Source organism: Aspergillus pseudodeflectus (genome assembly GCF_044049435.1).
Source record: "Aspergillus pseudodeflectus strain CBS 756.74 chromosome Unknown BJX68scaffold_78, whole genome shotgun sequence".
Taxonomy (NCBI): Eukaryota; Fungi; Ascomycota; class Eurotiomycetes; order Eurotiales; family Aspergillaceae; genus Aspergillus; species Aspergillus pseudodeflectus.
Genome location: NW_027263854.1, coordinates 35,018 through 54,874, shown reverse-complemented (window position 1 = coordinate 54,874; position 19,857 = coordinate 35,018). Strand labels below are relative to the sequence as shown.

At 52.1% G+C, this 19,857-nt stretch overlaps 8 protein-coding genes across 8 annotated transcripts in view; 2 read left to right on the top strand and 6 right to left on the bottom strand.

Annotated features, from left to right (window-relative positions):
• Nucleotides 1-1,713, bottom strand: part of BJX68DRAFT_202318 (WD40 repeat domain-containing protein) — a 2,876-nt gene extending 1,163 nt beyond the window's left edge. Inside the window, exons 1-2 of the mRNA XM_071037571.1 lie at nt 994-1,713; nt 1-939 (exon numbers count right to left, since the gene is read on the bottom strand). The exon at nt 1-939 is cut by the window's left edge and continues 2 nt beyond it. Coding sequence (XP_070893331.1) covers nt 1-939; nt 994-1,640 — 1,586 coding nt within the window. The 5' untranslated portion in view covers nt 1,641-1,713. The remainder of the gene's footprint in view (nt 940-993) is intronic.
• Nucleotides 1,714-2,177: 464 nt separating this feature from the next.
• BJX68DRAFT_248278 (uncharacterized protein) lies at nt 2,178-4,980 on the top strand. The gene is made up of 3 exons (XM_071041893.1): nt 2,178-2,424; nt 2,479-2,936; nt 3,002-4,980. The coding sequence occupies exons 1-3, from the start codon at nt 2,209-2,211 to the stop codon at nt 4,941-4,943; spliced, it is 2,616 nt and encodes an 871-aa protein (XP_070893330.1). The 5' UTR covers nt 2,178-2,208; the 3' UTR covers nt 4,944-4,980.
• A 279-nt stretch (nt 4,981-5,259) lies between these two features.
• On the bottom strand, nt 5,260-8,451 carry BJX68DRAFT_272310 (uncharacterized protein; the record flags this gene model as incomplete). The annotated part of the gene is made up of 5 exons (XM_071047174.1): nt 5,260-6,680; nt 6,742-7,135; nt 7,189-7,725; nt 7,784-7,949; nt 7,997-8,451. 5 exons carry the CDS (start codon nt 8,449-8,451, stop codon nt 5,260-5,262), a joined length of 2,973 nt encoding a protein of 990 aa, XP_070893329.1.
• Nucleotides 8,452-10,031: 1,580 nt separating this feature from the next.
• BJX68DRAFT_202298 (uncharacterized protein) lies at nt 10,032-11,792 on the top strand. The gene has a single exon (XM_071037570.1). The coding sequence runs from the start codon at nt 10,478-10,480 to the stop codon at nt 11,720-11,722; it is 1,245 nt and encodes a 414-aa protein (XP_070893328.1). The 5' UTR covers nt 10,032-10,477; the 3' UTR covers nt 11,723-11,792.
• A 69-nt stretch (nt 11,793-11,861) lies between these two features.
• Nucleotides 11,862-13,574, bottom strand: BJX68DRAFT_272308 (uncharacterized protein; the record flags this gene model as incomplete). Its single annotated transcript, XM_071047173.1, has 1 exon — nt 11,862-13,574. The coding sequence occupies one exon, from the start codon at nt 13,572-13,574 to the stop codon at nt 11,862-11,864; it is 1,713 nt and encodes a 570-aa protein (XP_070893327.1).
• A 210-nt stretch (nt 13,575-13,784) lies between these two features.
• BJX68DRAFT_272307 (ADP-ribosylglycohydrolase family protein) lies at nt 13,785-15,333 on the bottom strand (the record flags this gene model as incomplete). The annotated part of the gene is made up of 5 exons (XM_071047172.1): nt 13,785-14,732; nt 14,780-14,950; nt 14,994-15,007; nt 15,056-15,151; nt 15,210-15,333. 5 exons carry the CDS (start codon nt 15,331-15,333, stop codon nt 13,785-13,787), a joined length of 1,353 nt encoding a protein of 450 aa, XP_070893326.1.
• Nucleotides 15,334-15,360: 27 nt separating this feature from the next.
• mfs56 (putative MFS multidrug transporter) lies at nt 15,361-18,133 on the bottom strand (the record flags this gene model as incomplete). Its single annotated transcript, XM_071048745.1, has 6 exons — nt 15,361-15,389; nt 15,722-15,788; nt 15,958-16,646; nt 16,710-17,223; nt 17,469-17,767; nt 17,815-18,133. 6 exons carry the CDS (start codon nt 18,131-18,133, stop codon nt 15,361-15,363), a joined length of 1,917 nt encoding a protein of 638 aa, XP_070893325.1.
• Nucleotides 18,134-18,763: 630 nt separating this feature from the next.
• On the bottom strand, nt 18,764-19,783 carry BJX68DRAFT_248270 (uncharacterized protein). Its single transcript, XM_071041892.1, has one exon. It carries the CDS (start codon nt 19,288-19,290, stop codon nt 19,057-19,059), a length of 234 nt encoding a protein of 77 aa, XP_070893324.1. The 5' UTR covers nt 19,291-19,783; the 3' UTR covers nt 18,764-19,056.
• Nucleotides 19,784-19,857: the final 74 nt, after the last annotated feature.

Below are 19,857 nucleotides of genomic sequence, written 5' to 3'. Positions count from 1 at the left end.
GGATCCCAGAGCTTGATAGTCTGATCACTAGAGCCAGTTGCTAAGCGACGGCCGTCTGGGGAGAAGGCGGCTGACCAAACCTGGCCAGAATGGCCCACCAAGGTTTGCACCTCTAGATTCCAGTCCTTCTCGGCTTTTGGACCTTCGGATAACCAATCAGGAACATCACCCTCAGTAGCTATCCTAACCACTTCATACTGGCTCTGGTCGTCGAGGACGGAAACAAGGTTGCCGTCGCTGGCGGGTGCGAATGGCTCCTTGAGAGACTTCTGGTGTTCAATGCCCTTCAAAAATGCATCTAGTATATCTGTATCACTCTTTGGGTTTCCCGAAATATTCCGTATCTTCTCCTCTGTCAGCCGATTGGTTTCCGTTGTCTCTCCGTCAGGACCTATGGCCGGTAAATCTTCCAGATCCCACTGCTCAGATGCCATCGTAGATCTCGAACGCCCACTCTCCGTACCGAATGATCTTCCTGCATTGAAATATGGATGTTCTTCATAATATTCATCGTACAAATCATTATCACACTCAGCCTCCCCTGGTGCCCATGGCAAGGACCTAAGGGAGAATGAGTGGAGATGCTCAGCAGTATGGTTCAGGACGGCGATTGAGTCTTGATCTTCAAACCCACACAAGGGGCAAGAGTGTATGGATACTGACGTTTCCCGCTGCCAGGCAGAGGCCAACATAGGTCTTTGATGGGGTTTTATACCCCCTGAGTGTCTCTCCTCTAGATGTTCAATGAGTGCTGATTTCTCGTAGAACACTAGACGAGCTCTCGAATCATTGCAAGCAAGACACACCCAATATAAACTGCCTCCATGGTCCGTACACATATGCGACAGCCAGAGATTCTTGGTATCGTAAAGTTTTTCGGGGTAAGGGCAATGCTCTAGAATGCATGTGTATGGAAGAATATCTCTGGAGAGATGTTTCCTATAATCATAGACTGTTAATCATGTTTGGGAAGCTCAGGGTATCATTACATACTTCCACTGACTTCCTTTACCTATAGTAGTTGACAATGTCTGACAACAACAAGGGCACTGAAACACATTCTGATCGCTTCTGATTGGAGGAGGTTTGGGATACGTCACACGAGAGCTGATTGCGGATATGACTGTGGTTGCCGGCTGAGCACTGGCTTGTGCTGGTAGTGCAATCGGATCTTGTACTTCGGTTGCGGTGGTTGCACTGTAGACTCTTGGCACTTCATGCCCCTCTATCCCTTTGGGAGCATTGACAACAGGTGGCAGGGCCAATTGTCGGGGTGCCGGTATTGATGTTGAGGTAACGTAGTCTTTCTTGGACAATTTCAGTGCATGTCGCTGAGCATATAAGAATCGATTTCTCCGTTTCAAATTTGCTTCAATGAGCCGTTGCTGAATAGGGTTCAAAGAGTTCGAATCGATCATAAGGGTGTCATCTCTACACGAAAGCACTAAGATGCCCTGCGGAGAGGCCCTAGCTTGCCAGGTGCCATTCTCACTAGGCTTTATTAGCAGAAGCAGCTGGAGGTGTTGAGATAAAGCTTTAATCTGTGGATGATTAGGGTCATAGGAAGCATCGGCCTTTTGAATGCGAGCATTTGTGCCAGCTTTGCGGATCGAAGATGTGACTCTGCTGAGTTGGCCCATAATATCGTTTACATCGTGGATAGCCTGGGATAGTTCGGTGGTTTCTGGTGTTACGCTATGCAGCTTGCTCCCTGGAGAACAAGTCAGTCATACTTGTGTTTCGCAATAGTAATACCCTGATGATACCTATCTCAACGCACTCTTCCACGAATCCTTGCAGCATTCTCAAAAGGTTAATCACAAAGTCTCTTGCGTCCAGGTTTGAGGAAAGCCGAGCGTCAAGGGATGCCTTTCCCACCCTCAAAGCACCAGCCGCAGCAGCCCACAGGTTCAAGTCCGCGATGCAGTTTTCTGCCCATTCTCCCAGGATAGGCACAGCACCCACAGATTGGAAAGCCTGATGGCAGGCCAGTGTGGTATCATATATGGTAAGTTGGTCTGTCATCACTGCTAATACAACATCAACGATCTTGGATTACCTGAGTTGGACAGTTTCTCTCTGGAATCGAGGTTCAGCTCATCACGTGCTGCAGTTAGCCTAATTACCCCGCACTAGCTGACCCGCTCTTGCCTCCTTTGATTTTCTTCAACTGTAATTTCTAAGGCGCATAGGTCTTTATCATGCTTCATGGACGATTCAGATGTCCTGGATTTAGGCTATCAGGTTCTACCGTGGATATGCAACCAGATCATTCTCCTAGGGCAACAGACTCGTAACAAGCTTTATGGTACGCTAGGATGTGAGCTCTTCGTTCTATCCCAGCAGGTAGCATCAATCAGCGAGACAGCAAGCGCGCAACAAAAGCTCTTGAAAATATTTGAGCTTGTCGACAAAGCATGTTCAGTGAGCGTCATTCTATACATACACTCAAAGACCCTTCACTAAAACACCTTGCAGACGTCGCGAAGCGAGCCTGGTCAATTCCGAGCTTTGAAGAGGATTCGTACTTACAAGGATTCCACGAGCAAAATCAGACAGACTGTTATCAAAGAAACACAGGAAAGCTTGGTACATTTTGTCCTACGAAACCCCGAATACCATACCCTTCTACTCCTGATCCCGGATTGCTTAAAAGTGGATAGAACGGAGGCGTTATATACAGAGGGATACCAGGATAATGGCGATTTTGGGTATCCAAGGCATCTGAATGAAATGCTTTTCACGCAACTACAGTCCAACGCGACATGTCACTGCCGCACTGGTCACCTGGAATGGATACGCCTGCGACTAAGCACTGACAGCCACAACGGAGACGAAGATATTTCATTTGAACTCGTCTTCAAATCCAAATCCTCCCCATCGAGACATTCTCAATCATTTGTGCAGTGGAAAGAGTCAAATGTGGTGATTCCGAGGTGAGGCAGACAACCGCCTGATCAAGCCAACAAGTACAGCTAACGCCCAGTTCTGAGATTTGCAGGCGGGCTGGTATTCAGAAGCAGAAGCAAGTAGGCTTCGCCACCTCACCCCTGCAGCGTTTATCGCCGAAACAAAATAGCTCCCTAGGACAAAGAATGCGGCGACTAGCCCTGGGAGAATTTTGCAAATTGATCGATGATCAGCTTGCAAATCCTGTTCAGTTTTATATACAGTCAAACGTGCTTAAGGTTATCGAACCCCCGAATCCCACACCCTCCCGTGCTATTTTTCCTTGTGAAGGACTTTCACTTGGGAAATGGCTGGAGACTATTCCTCATATCTCCAATAAGGCTAAGTCTCACCTGGCCTATACTATTGCCAAGTCCGTCTGGCAATATTACAATTCACCATGGATGATCTCTCCCTGGACTCACAAGAGCATTCAATTATTGCATGAAGGAACTGGCCTGACAGACCAGGGTAAACCGCATCCATACCTGACGACAAAGTTGGCTCGAGCGGTTGTGAAATCCAAGGACTTTTATCTTTCAAGTGATCTCATGCACCAATATCCACATATCCTTGCCTTAGGGATCCTTCTCATCGAAATTGCGATCAAGCAGCCTTTGGAAAGTGAAGAGGATTGCCACCCCTTAAGTGAAACCAAGATCAATGATTACTATACATGGGCGTGGACAACAGCTCAAAGAAGCAATTTGAAAGACACAGTACATTCACTGTATGAAGACGCCGTTAACAACTGTCTCAACCCTGAGCTGTTCAGTGGTTATTCAATGGGGCGATCTAGAGAGGTAGACGAAATTAGAGCACGACAGAATACCCTCTATGAGAAAATTGTCGTCCCATTGAAAATATTATCAGACGCCTACCGAGATGACTGGGATATCCCAAGTCTTTCCACGATGAACACAACAAAGACCATTTCTCACCAAGTCATCTCACACAAAATCATCACTGCCTCAGGGTCTCCTCTTCCAGCAGATTTCACGGTTGCAATATTCTGTGCCCTGCCGCTAGAAGTCGATGCGGTCAGTGCTCTTTTTGATGGGATCTTCCAAGATTCTACCCTCTGTCATAACGCGCCAGGAGACTTGAATACATACACAGTCGGTCAAATGGGTCGCCATAACGCCGTCTTAGTCCACCTTCCAGGTATTGGGAAGAGCGTTGCATCCCAAGCTGCCTCTTCTATACGATCAACCTATGCGAACATCAAACTTGCCTTGGTAGTCGGAGTTTGCGGCGGCGTTCCATATAAGAATGAACACGAGGAAATTATTCTCGGAGATATACTGATCAGTGACGGAATTGTCCAGCATGATTTCGGCAGAAGAGTTCCAGGGGCGTTTCTTCGCAAGACATCTGTCACTAATGAACTTGGTCGGCCTAACGTGGCGATCCGAGGTTTCCTCTCGAAAATCCAGACGACGATGACACAGAAGCGAATTATCGGCAATATAGAGACATATCTGAAAGTAATTGATCAGTCTCTTGGCAATGACGCTGCCCGGTATCCAGGGATAGAGCATGATGAGCTATTTCAGTCTACTTATCGGCACAAGCATCATGACCCCGTTGCTTGCACCATCTGTGCCCACTCTAGCAATAGCACAGTCTGTGAAGAAGTGCTTGACCTATCTTGTGACCTATTGAAGTGTCACAAGGATAAACTTGTTCGACGCAAACGGCTTCAGGCTGCACTTGCTCAGGGGCATACGCCTTCTCCCACTATACATCTTGGTCTGATCGCATCTGGGGATACTGTCATGAGATCTGGGCAAGATAGAGATCTTATCGCTATGCGAGACAATGTGTTAGCCTTCGAAATGGAGGGTGTAGGGGTCTGGGATAGTTTGCCGTGCCTGGTGGTCAAAGGGGTCTGTGATTATGCTGACAGCCATAAAAACAAAAGATGGCAACCGTATGCTGCAGCAACAGGTGCTGCCTGTATGAAAGCTTTGCTAGATGAGTGGGTGTTCTGATGTAATCAAGCACATAATGCTTTACATGATCTCTCGGACTTTTTGATTGCTGTAGGGCTCGACAGCAGCCTCAGTTTGCTAAGGTGCGCCTTCGACTAATCAATCAAGACGATACGCTCTTCCGAGGCAGATGCTGAGACCGCCGGGTTCACGTGACGATAGGCAGCTCTGGTGCATTTCGGCAGGGAATACCAGGAGACCGCCCAGGCGTTCTGGCGCCGGAGGGATCCGTGCCCGATGAAGGTGCTGAGTGTGGAAGTGATCGTGCGGATGCAACTGAGCACATTGTGGAGATAATTAGGAAGTGCTTCTCCATTCAATTGACCCTCTGTACGGCGTCTGCTTCTCTAGTACAACGACCCTGGATAGGGTACGGATACAGACGAGCCCTCCACGATACGGTGTCCGGTGGCGCCCGCGGCGTCACGCCAAGTCGACGAAATTCAGCAATCTCCTCGTCACTGGGCTTTTCCGACAGAATCGTCTCCATTCTAGGGGACCAGACCTCCCGCAGAAACTCGTGAAAAGTCATTGAGGACTCGCTGTATCCTTGTAGGAACTCGTCTACCAGGACGTCAAGCTGGGCAACGGAGTCTGCCTCGTCGTGATGGATTTCGTCAATCCGGCTCTGGTCCAGCTCCCTGCGCGGGAGGCAACACGTGTGAGTAAGATCCAGTTCGCAGAAAGTGAGGTATCGAAGGAGCCTGGGCGCTAGCCGGTCATAAAAAGTCCGTTCGTCTTGCGCCGAGAGGGTGCTGGCGATGTTCTCAAACACGTTTGATAGTGCATATTGGTACCGCGGATCATTATATTCATAAGGCTCATACCACGTAGGAATAGGAAAGACCATAGCCAGCAATTTAACGAACGCGATACAGCCTCCGGGGCAACAAGCGCAGTTGCAGTCGTCGCAGGTGCTGTCGAGGAGTATTGCATGAAATGTCGAGATATACTGACCACTCAGGCTTAGACTCTCGTACTTCCCAGATACTTCACGATACATTCCTTTAGCAAGGTAGTGAGTAGCGGGTCCCTGAGGGCCTTTGCGAGACAGGTCAGCCCCCTTAGATATCAACCACCCCGCTTTTTGAAGCATGGAATGAAGCGCCGGCAAGCCAGGCAATATGTATGCACACAGCATGAGTGGTGTCATTCCATCTAGGTCGGCTTGATCGACATCACAGAACCCCTGGTCCCATAGTTCGTTCCAAAAAACAATACCCGGTTGCTTAGTAGAGTAAACCGAATAAGCCTCTTGCTCTTCCAGGCCTCGAAGGTCAAGACCCTCAGCTGCAAGCAACTGGCACGCTCTTGCAGCATGGTAATTCAACAGCACTTCTGGTTGAAAATTAATGGCACGATAGGCGGTTATAGAGAGGTGAGACTCAGCTAGTGCGTGGAGGCGTCGCCTGCGGTGCACGAACGCCTGGATCATCAGGCCACGAATCTGCGAGTTGCGCTGATGGCTAGCAAGCCGAAGCACGTTCCGCCCAAGAGAGAAGTCCTGGCAGCTGAGAATCATCTGGATGCTTGGGACGCATTGTTTATCACACGCCCGATATAGAGCCTTGAAAGAAGGTAAATATCCATGCTTGAACAGAACAGCAAAACCTTCCGGCCACTCTGCATAATAGTCAAGCCAGTCTGCATCCAGGTTATCATTTGTTAATAACAGTGAACGAAGATCCTCTCTCGATCTCATTGTGAGGGGGATCAGCTCGCGCGGAATGTTCATGTCTATCTTGAATTAGTTGAATAATCCTGGTTATTCCATGCATAGCGGAGCGCCTGCACCTACCATACGGTCCGCCTTTTGCTACAATTGACCATATAACCCCTAGCCCGTTCAGGTAACTCGTATTATCGTCATTGAACACATAGTCAAGCCACAAGCGAAAATCCCCTGTTACATCTTCAATCCCTGGTTGAAAAAGGGCATTACTTGTCATGCAATAACCTCGATTGAATAGATCGCGACAGACATCCGTGCTGTATCTTAACCAATCTTGCTGTCCATAGTCAGATACGGAATACTGGTACCGGCTCACTATTATATCAACCGGTGTTCTATCCCGGAGATCGGGCTCATCTGATGGTGTGCCTGCTCTTAAAAGATCCGTCAGTAGGCATCGCCAATCTTTCCACATATTGTAATCCCAGGTCGTGCTCCATTCTTGCCAATAGACAACACCCTAGCATTACACGCGTTAGTGGCAATCCGCTGAAGACCGTCAGTGGTACATACGTGCAGCAATGTTTGTCCGTCTTCCAAGGTATCGGTCGGCGAGGCCAATCGTGCCTCAAACAACGCAAACAAAGCCCTGTGGGTGTCTCGTATGACAGACGGACGTGTTGTGTCAGACGACTCAGTATGAACATTGCGCAACAATTCAAAAGCAGGTGAATCCCACGCGACCACCGCGCGAAACTGTAGAGAAGGGCTAATGGCGAACCCCCCTGCCCCTTTTGTCACGGTTATTGATGCAGTAACCGAGTATCTCAGAAATCTATTGCAAACTGTGTGGCGATGCACGGGGGATATTATGTCCCGGCTCTGCCTCTTGAATGGAAACCACGATTGGCTGGCTTGACCGAAATTTGCCTGGGTTCTGCTGTCTTGGGAAGTCGCTGCCTTCAGAGAATCTTTGCACCGGAGCCGCCTTCTATAATGGCCAATCGTATCTTGAACAGTGTCCTCGTTTTCTTTCTGGTTGTCCATGAGCGACCGCAAAAGCCCTGGGTCCATAATTGGTCGGCCACTGCTAGATTTGATGTGCGTTTCCTGCATGGGACAATGTTAGACGAGTACAACCGTAATTATGTGAGAGAATAAGTCATACGATGTCACCTATGCGTGATGCCAGTGCTGCTATGGTCAGGTCAAGGCTTGACTGGTTCTCCTGGAGACGATCAATTCCGCCGAGTATCTGTGTAGTATTTGATGCAGTTGATAATGTGCTGGTCAATACCAGACTCATTGATCTTTGTCCGGTGTCCAGCATCGCACTGCCAGTGTTAGAAACACTCGAATACCTGAAATTCATGTTACTCACAGCTGCAGAACCTGTAAAGAGGTATCAACATTGGACTGTAACCAGCTGACCGTTGCCATCAGTTGCATCAACGTGTCCCGGCGGAAAGGATACATGAAGCGGTCAATATGGTTCTTGAATCTCGGCGCATGCTCACTGTCTGATGGGCAAGCCGCCTTGCATTTGTGGAGCATCTTCTGTAGCTTCTCCAAGCCCTTGCGACAATTCACTATTTGGACTGTCACCAAGTCCTCCGGTTGAGTAAGGGGAGATTCCGCTGAAGCAGAAAAAATGCTGCATCGCTCCCGGAGCAGCAACAAAATATGATTCAGGCTCTGAATTCGAGAGAAAACTTCGTTTATATCGTCGTTGAAAGCTTTGTAGGGCCCATAGTAAGCAAGGAAGCCCTGGCAGAGGGTGAGCCCGAGGGAGGCAACTCCCACCGCACTGCCTGTGACGGAAAACGGATCGCTCATTTTGTCGCCGAGTGTGATTTTTGAGATTTCCGCCCGCAATGCATATGACTGAGAGGGGAATTCGTTTCCCGTCGGGAAGGAGGGGATTGCGGCGCTCTAAAAGCGCGAACCCAGTGAGGCTGACAGGAAGGGTGCGCAGCCACCTTTGTACGACCAAAGCTGCAGCGTATAATGGCTGCCATTGGTGAGGCGCTTTCGTCGCCATCCAATTACCCTTCTCACTCTCCTCCGCCCTCGCCGAGTTGGGCACCCAGGCGCTTGGAGCTTCGCCAACTTGTGTGCTTGGCTGGCCTGGTCAGCGGTGAGAAGGGGGGCAATATCGTCTAGCAATCATCTCGCCTGACTAGGAAAGACGATGCCCCCTTAGACAGGACACGTGTAATAATATCACTACTACGTATATTATCTAGATAGCGACTCACCGTGAGAGCAAGGTCCTGTTTTCATTTGCGCTTCCTTGTTCAAGTAGGCATTCGCCGGCCAATATAGTGATATCAAGGTCAATCGAACGCCTCCTGTACCTTTCGACCGCGGTCCACAAGCTCCTTGATACATCCCAGCGATTTATCGCAAATTCACATCTTCAATGTGCCATTTGAATCATGTTGGGAAATCTGCCTTTGTGCCATGGGCAAACACCACGTGATCTTGATCTTTATATACCCTGTTCGCTCTAGAGAGCTTTAGTAATCCTATAAACTTGCAGAATGCATCTATCTATCATGCCTCAGCTTTTTCCTAGTTTGCATCCACCTCCCCTCCAATCAACCATGTTATAACAACATAATGTTAGGCGATAAGAGCCATGTATCTACGGCTACCAGGGCGGAATAGCAGTTTGCTAAATGCTCAAGACTGTTTCCAAGCATGCTCAGAATTAGTTGCCTGGTCATTCATCAAGTAGTATATGCTGTGCTCTCTGTATCGAAGCCTCTAAGTGCCGCTCTTTGCTACATTGTTACAGTCGGTTTAAAAGAGCAAATATATATATCTGCCTCGAACTAACTATCAGCCTCACCTCCTGACCCATCAGAGCCGATAAAAAGAATCTCTATTCAATGAGATGTTGCGCTGCGTCTTGATTTATATGATCTCAACGCCAAGATACGTTGTATCTATCGCTCATCCTCAGCGTGCTTAACTCCTGCGTCCCCGTCGGAGAGTCCGACCGCTCCAGTCCGCCAAGCCAATCGCTGCCTTATCTCCGCTTCCCCGAGCTGGTGTGGTGGCCTCAGGCCGGGGCGCCTTAACAACGGACGAATCCCTGCCCGCGGAGCCCGCGAGATTTTGGCTGCGGCCCCCGGGGCTAGCGCTCGCTTCCGCTCCCCAGCCAAATCGCCCCAGCCCTGCAAGCTGGCCGAGGGTCACACCTTGATCGATGAGTATCTTGCTCGCAGACTCGATATGCACCTGTGATCTCAGTTGCAAGGCATTGAGGTTGGTGTTGCCCATCGGCGTCCCAATCTATGCTCGATCATCGCGAAGCACAAACGAATACGAAGGACGTTCGGAGACCAGAACAATTCCGGACGCCGACACGGTGCGCACTGCGTCCGGCCCCAGATCTAATCCAGACCATCCAAGCCACAGAGTGAGAAAACTGCGCTAGGGGATTTAGGCAGAGATGAACATATTAAAATGGGCGAATCATAGCTCGAGGTGTCGTGATTAAGATTGGGTTCCCGGCAACAAGAAATCGTTCTCTCTCTTCGATTCTTCCCAGGAGGCTGTTGGGCTGATGACAATTGATTCCTAATGGAGCTTGAGCTGAGCTATCCTTGCTGACGAGGTCGTATCAGGAGCAGGCTAAAGCAAGTGCGGCAGGGATAGTTACACGGACCGGCAGAGCTCTGGGTGTCACGACCGGGGTATAAATAACCCCAAACATCCACCCCCTCTTTCCAGGAGCAACTTTCTTCCCATCACATCACGCTGCAGCCGTTCTTATTTCATTGCGCGACGTGACGCGAGTCCAGCTCATCTTATCCTCCCTCCCTCTAGCCGACCTCCAAAAACCTCTCCCACCATGGCCACTCCAACCCCAAAAACAATCCTCATCCTCGGCGGCTCCTACGCCGGAACCGGGGTCGCACACAGCACACTAAAACACATCATCCCCAAACTGCCCTCGCCGGACACGTACCAGGTGGTCCTGGTCTCGTCCTCGCGCGATATCATCGTGCGGCCTGCGTTTCCGCGCGCGCTTATCTCGGATAGTTTCTTCGATCAGGGTAAGCTCTGGACGGATCTCGAGGCCGGGTTTAAGCAGTACGGTGACCGGTTCAAGTTCGTGCATGGCAGTGCGGCGGGGTTTGACCCCGAGGCGCGGACTGTGACTGTTTCGCCCAGGGATGGGGGCGAAGAGGTGAAGATCGAGTACCATGCGCTGGTCATCGCAACAGGCTCTTCAACCCCGAGTCCACTATTGAGTCTGAATTCTGGCGGCCGCGACGAGGTAAAGGAACACTGGGCGGCATTCCGGTCCGCGCTCCCAACCGCAAAATCCATCATCATCGCCGGCGGCGGCCCCGTCGCAATCGAAACCGCCGGCGAACTCGGCGAACATTTGAACGGTCGCGCCGGGTTCTTCGCCTCGAAGCTCGCAGATCCAAAGGTCAAGATTACGGTCATCAGCAAGGATAGCGAGATCCTCCCCGTTTTGCGACCCGCGCTCGCGCAGACGGCTGAGGGGTATCTGGCCAAGGTTGGGGTTGAGGTTGTCAAGGGGGTCAGTGTCGAGTCTGTTTCGCCTGCTGAGGCGGGGAGGGGAGGGGAGGTTACGGCGAAGACGGAGGTGAAATTGAGTGATGGGAAGACGTTGCAGGCTGATTTGTATATTCCGGCGCACGGGACCATTCCGAATACGGGGTTTGTGCCCGAGGCGTTGCGCGCGAAGGATGGAAGGGTTGAGACGAACCCCAAGACGCTGCGGGTTGACAAGGCGGGAGAGCGCGTGTATGCGGTTGGTGATGCGTCGAACTATGCTCGTCCGTCGGTGCTCATCATGGTGGACGCGATCCCCGTTCTCGCGGCCAATCTCAAGCGTGACCTCCTTATCGCCGCCGGCCAGACTCCTCCTGGAGACGACCGATTGCTCACCGCAGACGAGGGCGAGACGCACCTCGTACCGATCGGACGGAGCAAAGGTGTCGGCGCAATCAAAGGGACCAAGCTGCCGAGCTTCTTTGTCTGGTTGTTCAAAGGCCGCGACTACTTTGTGGGCATGACCGGAGGCATGTGGAGTGGCCAGAACTGGGCCAAGGAGAGCTGATCGTTTCTTCTAATCTAGCTAACTTATTAATACACATATTAGATACCCGAAGACACCAATTCCTGCCCCATGTCTTCGTCCTCTGATCCCTGGTAAAGCATGGTATGGTGTTAAACTCGAGATGTAACAGTTATTGTTGTCAATTCGGTGCGTATGGGTCCTCTTTGTCTCTGACCCTGGAAATCGGAGTCTGCGACGTAGCCGAGAAAGAAGATTGACGTTGGCCACCTTTGTCCCTGTTCTCAGAAGTCGAAGTCTGCGACGCAAGCGAGGAGGATTCACGTTGGCCACCTCTGCCATTGTCATTTGGAGTGGGCAGCCCTAGGGTAACCAGAGGCGGGAGAGTTATGGGTCTGTCCTCGGCAGTGGGCAGCCCTAGAGCAGCCAGGTGCGGGAGAGTTTCGCCCCCCTGGTGGGTCCAAACCGGGGGCAACAAGGTGGCCAGGCGCGGCAGATCCTGGCCACTGTCCCCAAAAGTGGGCGGGCACGGGAAACCTTGGCTGTTGACATTCGGAGTGGGCAGCCCTATGGTAGCCAGGGGTGGGAGACGTTGGGCGCTGTCCTGCGGAGTCAAAGCCTGCGATACGAACGGAGTGGGTTCAGATGGAGGCGCGCGTTCGGCCTGTTTCCCTTTGCCCATGTCTTTATCCTTGGGGTTCGAAACCTGCGGTCCAGCCAGGGAGGGTTCACGTTGGACACCTTTGCCCTTGTCTTTCGAAGCCGCAGCCTTTCCGGACCTCGATTGGGCGGATTTGGAAATAGGCGCTGGCCATTGGAACTCGGTCCTGCCGCCTTCGGGCACCGCGTACCCAGTACTCTCCCACCAGTCCGACAAGGCTTTCTCGCGTTCGGCCTCTGTATACTTGTCCTTGCCCTCTGGGGCCGATGTCTCCCGGGACACCGCCGGGGTGCGTTCAGGCGATTCCCAGTGGACCTCTTTGGCCTTTCGCTTGCCCTTGCCCTTGGCGGGCGAGATCCTGGACGCAGATGGGCCTGATTCAGGCGGCACGTGGACCTCCTTCGCCTTTCCCTTGCCTTCCGACGCCGAAGTTCCGAAAGCAGATGGGGCGGATTCAAGCGGTTGCACGTGGACCTCTCTGGCCTTGTCGTTGTCCGTGACCTTGGATGCCAGGGACCCAGCCGTGGAGAGCTTAGGCGGTGGCCGGTCACTGAGGATGCGAAAGACCGAACTTCGATCGCTCGAGCGGCCAGGTAGTTGCCCGACTCTCACTGCGCGATCATCCAGATCCTCCACGCCAATGTAAAACCAAGGAGGCTGCCTGTCCGGCCCGCCCAGCAAGGTGACGTGAGAATGCCCTTGCTTGTCGTGAACAACGAAGGTGATGTCCTGATCATCTGGAACATCGGGCATTCTGAAATCCCGTAGCATAAGCACGTCGTTGGCGGGGAGACTGTATTTCTGCAGCAAAGGCTTCAACACTGGCCAATAAACGTCCCTGAGAAGACACTTGCAGCGGGAACAGACGATGACGTGAAAAACGAGATCGGGGACAGGCCAGTACTCTGGTTGATACTCGTCAAAGAAAGGGGCGATCGAGTCTAGAATCAACTTCAGGTGGGCTGCGTAGGTTTCCTCGTCCCAAGAAGGCTTGCCCTGGTACAGGGACCCAGGGGGTTGAGGGACGGGGATGAGAAGGGCGGCGCGCGGACTGGCAATCGCAAGGGCTGCGGTGCCACCCTGAATCTTCCATGAAACGCCTTGGAAATCCTCGCCGTATCCGTACAACAGTAGCACCGGGTCGGTGGTCGCGTGGGCGTAGATTGTGAGGCCGTCTAATCCGCTGTACTTACCCATGACTCCTAGCGAGCGTTCGAGGTTGGAAATGACCATGGTTTCAGAGGAGTCAGCAAGACAGATTGATCGTAGAAGAGAATAAGTGAGCAACAATGGATTAAAAAGAGAGTAAAAAGACAGTGAAATAAAGTTGATTAAAAAGTGAGGGAATAATGGTTGACTGATGAAGAGGAAAACGAGATCCCAGTGAAGTCAAGGAGCCATCGCAACAGCTCAACCAGCGAGGGAAGGAGCCACCTGCCATGCCTACTTCCCAAACAGGAACCTGCGCAGCCTGGAGCCAGGTCGGTCCTTCCTCGCCTGATCAATCTTCCCCTTCTCCCGTGCCCTCTTCTCCAGCGCCTCGCTCGAAGCTCTCAACCACCGCTCACTAAACTCCCTCTCGCGCTGATGCAACTCAGGAAGCGTCAACCGCGGCTTCCCCCCTTCAAGCCCCGTACCCGGGTCATTCGTGCCATTATACGGTTCAGACGGCGGATCGATGCCCGTCACGGACGCCAGCGCATCACACTTTTCAAGAAGCCATCCACCGTGCATCACTCCGTCCCTCCACTTCTCGGGCAGCTTGTTATATCCCACTAAGGTTCCCAGGAGCGATCCGGCAACGGCGGCATTGGTATCTGCGTCGCCGCCTTGCATGATCAGATCGGTTATCAGGTCCTCGAAGAGCGCTGGCAGGTTACTGGATTTAGAACGGCGCATGCCCAGGCGGAGGAGGAGGATCGAGGAGCCCAGCGTCTTGTACACGTATCCCATCTTCATCGCGTCGTCAAGCTGGAGATCTTCTAGTGACTGTGCGAAAGCATGTTTGCGGAACTCATCGCGGTCGATGGGGGTGTACCGGTCAGAACTCTCTAGACTGTTCTGTTCGCTGATCCATGATTCTGTCCAGGTAAGCGACTCCTCGATCAATTTGTCAATATGGCTTTCGATGACCACTTCTTCTCTGAGAATTCCCCGAATCAAGGCAGTCACAAGGCAGCAAGAAACGATGCAACGCGGATCCGCATGGGTGACGAGCGAAAACTCCCTCGCAATCCGGAACGTCTCCTCCAGCGACTTATCGAAGCACATCACTCCCAGCGGATACGTCCGCATCAACGAACCATTCGCAGCTGCATTCCGCTTAGCCTTGTCCCATTTCCTATACGCTGTCTCCGCTGGATCGTTGAGGAAGTTCTTGTCGCATACCACCTGGAGGGTTAGAATGGAATAAGACCGCTAGATGGTGGAACATTTACCTGCCCGACCGTTCTCCCTAGCCCGAGCGGAAGCCGATCGAGACAACGTAGACCCTGCTCTACCCAGAACTGCAGCCGATGCGCAAAATCGACGGGATCGAGGCGGCCGTTGTGGTGCAAATAAGACAGAAGGATGAGGAGCGCGTGGTCCGTGTCGTCGGTCCATCCGGTCTGTTTCGTTAGTCGGTCCAGCCACCTTTGACATGTTACGCACCTGCACGAATTTTACTAGCTCAGTCAGTATAAGCAAGACTCCCGTAGAGAAGGCCTTCATACATCGGTGTTGGTCCGCCTCAAACTCCGTCACGGGGTCGACGAGTTGGAACTTTCCCTCCGGATACGCCTGTCGAGCAAGATCCTTCGATAAAAACTCTAGTTTCGCATCAGCATGGACCTGATCGACACAAAGCGCCGAAGGCTTCGAACGAACCAGTATACAATCCAATCGCATCCCCCAAAGCCCCGCCGAAAATAGTCCCGCGTAACCGATCGTGAACCGTCTCGCGGGAGACTGGATGAGTGTCGAAAAATGTTATAACTGCGTCTGTGTCCATCGCTGTTTTTTTCTGGTAGTAAGAATCTCAGAGGTGGGTCTGAAGCTCTTGGTTCCCTTTATATGAAGAGCTGGGTGGGGGTGGCTGGGTGAGGCTGAATACGAGCGGGCTGATGACGGGAAACCTGAAGCTTGAATGGCACTGGCCTAGGCAGTTCTTCGCGATAGGGTAACCGATGCCGAGTGGCCTGACTTAGAGTTCCATATGTCCAGTGACAGGTAAAGTGAGGGGAAAGTGAATTTGAAAGAGTAGTGATGCCAACCTTGAAGTCGAGCCCCCTACTGATCGTCTACCTTAGGCCACCCCTCGAGAAAAAGCATTAATTAAACCCGAGTCATCCTATCTATACAATACTATCAACATAATCTGAGCACTCAAGCCCTCTCACTGGTATTCGCTTCGCCAGAGCCACCGAGCTGAACCGGCCGAGTGACATGCTTATACCGCCCAACACCCTAGAACTACCGTCAGTGACCGCGTGACATCCGCGACACGCGAGTAAAATGAGAGGAAAGTGAGAACAAAGTGAGAACAAAGGGAGGAGGAGAAGCGGATTAGGTGCGAAAAAAGCAAGATGAAATGTCAAAGTAAGGAGAAGACAAACGAAAGAAGGAAAACGCATACCTTGAAAACCGCATAGAGATACGGCACATACACAACCTCACTCGCACCCGCGATCCCATTCCCACCCCCACTTTCACCTTCAGCCTGCGCCTGCGCCTGCGCCTGAGCCCGACCCTCCGCATCGCCCTTCTTCCCCCTCTTCCGAATCCAGACATTCCCCATGATGAATCCCGTCACAAGACTAATCCCTAGAATCGGCATGATGGAGATGTACGCCCACATAATTGCATCTTTCCCTGCATTCCGCACAGCCGTCTGCAGCGAGTCTGGGAGTGAGGCGATGAAATCCAGGCTCTCCGTTCCACCGTGTCCAAGATCCTGCGCGGACACCGCATCACCGCCGGTAGTCAGACCCGCAATCGAAGCAGAGAGCTTATTGTTAAAAACACTCCCCATGACCGTAATCGCGACCGTCCCACCAAACGGCAACGCAAAGCGCATAAGCGAGAGTGCGGCAGCGAGTTTATCGGGCCAGATACCCGCTATGTGTAGGTTCGCCGGCATCATGCGGATTCCGGTGCCTGCGCCGGCGAGGACCATCATGCCGTTGATTATCGATGTCTTCTGAGCGGATATTCCCCATGTTACGAGGGCGAGGCCGAGGGTTTCGAGGATGGTTCCCAGGGTTAGGGGGTAGAAGGTTTGCGCGGGGGTGACATTGCACAGGAACATTGCTAGGTAGACGCCGGCTATTCACAAGGTCAGTACCCGGATTGAAGGAATATCAAGCAGAGACGAGAGTAAGCACATACCACCTAAGCCAGGAATATAGTAAAGCAACTGCACACCTGCCCTGGACGCTGGATACGCCTCAACAACGGTGAAGTAAATCCCAACATAGTAGAAGACAGAATACATCGCGGCGCCCGCAGCAAACTGCAAGATCGCGAGCCATAGTGTGTCGCGCCGTTTGAACATACTATACGGCAGCATGGGTTTCTGCCTCGCGAGGAGGGAAATTCCAGAAAGTTTCCCGCTTTCAAGTAGGTACTCGTAACCAAAGAAGGTGAAGAAACAGACGGCTCCGACAACCAGTGGCGCGAGAACTTGGGCCGATACCCACGGATAGGTTGAGCCACCCCAGGCAGTGCCGAGGATTATGAGGCCGACGCCGAAGATGAAGAGGATTGTTCCGAGGATATCGAGGGTCGCGAGAGCGGAGAGGAAGGAGCGGACGGGGGAGGTTGAGGGGGTGTGGGTGTATGTTCCGGGCTTGAGCTCTTTGCGGAGGAGGATGAATATTATTATATGGGAGACGAAGGCGATCTAGAGTTACGTTAGTTGGATTCTGGCAACGAGAGAAGAGCGAAGGGAGGGGAAGTGTACAGGAATCGAGATAACAAAGCAGTAGCGCCAGTTGGACTGCACACGTTAGTTAAGTACTCGAGGTGAATGAGAAGGACATACGTCGGTCAAATACCTGATCCAGTTAGCATCATCACCTTCGCATAAGAGAACGAGGGGACTCACCCCCCAATAACCGGCCCAATCGAATAAGCAACCCCACCAACAAACGCAAAGATGGAATTATTCTTCGCATTCTCTTCCAGTGTCACATTGTCCGCAAGGATGATCATGATGTTGGTCATCAAGCCGGCGGAGCTCGTACCCTGCAGCGCACGTCCAAGAAGGAGCATGCCCCAGCTTTGCGTGGCTGCACACAGGACACTTCCGATGAGCATAAGGAATGTCGCTAGTTGGAGGGTTGCGTGTCGACCGAAGACATCGGCGAGTTGCCCGAAGGTTGGAATTAGGGCGGTGGATGTCAAGGTGAATGCTGTGACGATCCAGTTGAGCTCGTCGAGTTCGTCTGCCATGATTAGTAGAGCACGCGAGAAAGAGTCAGAGTAGACGAACTAAAATGTGATGCGATGAATGGAACGGCGGTCGCGACAATAGTCAGATCTATCGTCGCCAACATGTATGGGAGGAATAGACTGGCGATGAGCTTCCAACGGTAGATGCGTCGCCGGCGCTTCTCGGCTTCGAGTTCAGGAGACGGGGGTGTTTTCTCGGAAGTTGACAAAAGCGGATCATTTGAAGTCAGTGGACGGCCGTCCTGTTGCTGGGATGTCCGCTCGAATGGGCTCGTATGACTGCTACCGAGAGGGATGAGTTCGCTCTGGGCTTTGGCGGCCCGTGATGCCTTGATCTTCTTGTACAGATAGTAAGCCATTGCAGCGGTGATGGAGGGTTGAGGTATCCCAAAACTCGGGCGCATCGCACCTTATATAGAAAGCGTCCTCATGACGAACCTTTCTGCCTCGTGGGTTTCAGCTCGTACCCGTCTATCGCTAGTCTCCTCTAGAGTCTCCATGTCAAGACGTGACAAGCAACGCCCCATCGCTCATTGACGACCGGCATTGGCCAGACTGAAGACGCTAGAGTACGGATACGACGCTTACCCGATTCGCGACGACACGGTTACTGCTTCGGGTATAGCATCGCGAGGTGCAGATGCCAGTGGAGACAGGGCTGAGTGCGCTAGACTGCATACGGTATGCCAATCGATGGGCGCAGAGGCTCATCTGAACAAAGATCCACACAAGCCACCGCTGTTCTCGAAAAGGGAGGCATATCGCTACTGGGGGCTGGGGCCTGTACGTGGCTCCGTCCCTGCGCCTCAAAAGAAGGGGTCTGGTGCATGAAAAATTTTTGTTTGTTCATAGAGCTAAATTGGCCGCCTCTGACGTCATCGCAAGAAAAACGACTCGCTCTAAGAGTACAATCGACATCAGGATGTTTACTCAAGCTGGAGCTGCAGGTGCCCTCCTCCTCATCCGGACAGGCACCTTCCGATCTGGCCCCAGCGTGCCGAACCCAAAATTCCTCATACTCGTTCCAACCTGCGCCGCGTCGCTCAGAAAGTCACAGTAATACATTGTGACCAACAGTGCCGTAAAAAGAAAAACCGCGAATTTCGCAAAGCGCCGCCCAGGACAAATGTGATACCCGGCACCAAAGGGTATCCAGGCGCCCTTGGCGAATCGCGGGGTGAATTCAACTTTACCTGTTGAAGAGGTGGTCAGCCACCGCTCGGCGTGGAATTCCTCGACCGGGTAGTGAGCGTTGATGCCAGCGCACCAGATCGCAGGGTCGTTATGCAATGCTGCTGGACTGGTAACCACATAGTGACTTTTCGGGATATACCAGCCGCCAATCTCGATGTCGGACAGTGGCACGCGCCATGCCATGAACCCATTCAAGCGCAAGCGCAGGTTTCGGCGTATACTGCCTGGAGTGTCGGTTGTTTAAACAGCTTCTTGACATCGATGGCGGGGGTATCGGTAGTATCGTCTTCTTTTGATTGGCAGCAGTGAGATTAAAGCTCATCGCGGGCGAGAGCAAGGAGAGTAGGGTCTTGGAACACTTCGCAGGCCATCTAGAAAGAGGTAATTATTACGTTACTCAGCGCCCTATGGTCGGTCATATTAGCAAAACGAACCGGGTGGTTGTAAAAGCAATACTCTGGGTCTCTTTCCATTTTCGCCGTAGAGTTGCAGTGCCCAAGAAGCTTTGACCTGCCCGGTGTTCTCTCCATCTACGCGACGCCTTTGGAGTTGCTAATCCGCTTAAACTCTGAAATCTCGCCGTTGGCGTCGATGTTCAATGAGATGGCACATACTGAAATATGCCTGCCCGGACATGGCGATAAGAAGAGACCGATGAACCTTCAGGACGCCGCGCGCAACGGTCATCGCTGGTGCTTCCAGAGCATTCGTTGTCGGGCGATCGGCCGGAAGGACCGTATTCAACGATATCTGACCCAGCAGCACCTGGCAAATAGGTCAAATGGCCGAGAGTGAAACTCTTCGTGAGATCTGCTCTGCGCCGGGTGAAACAAGTGCGGGAACTGGAGCAGAGTCACAGAGCCTGGGTGGTGGAAAGAACACTAGTCCC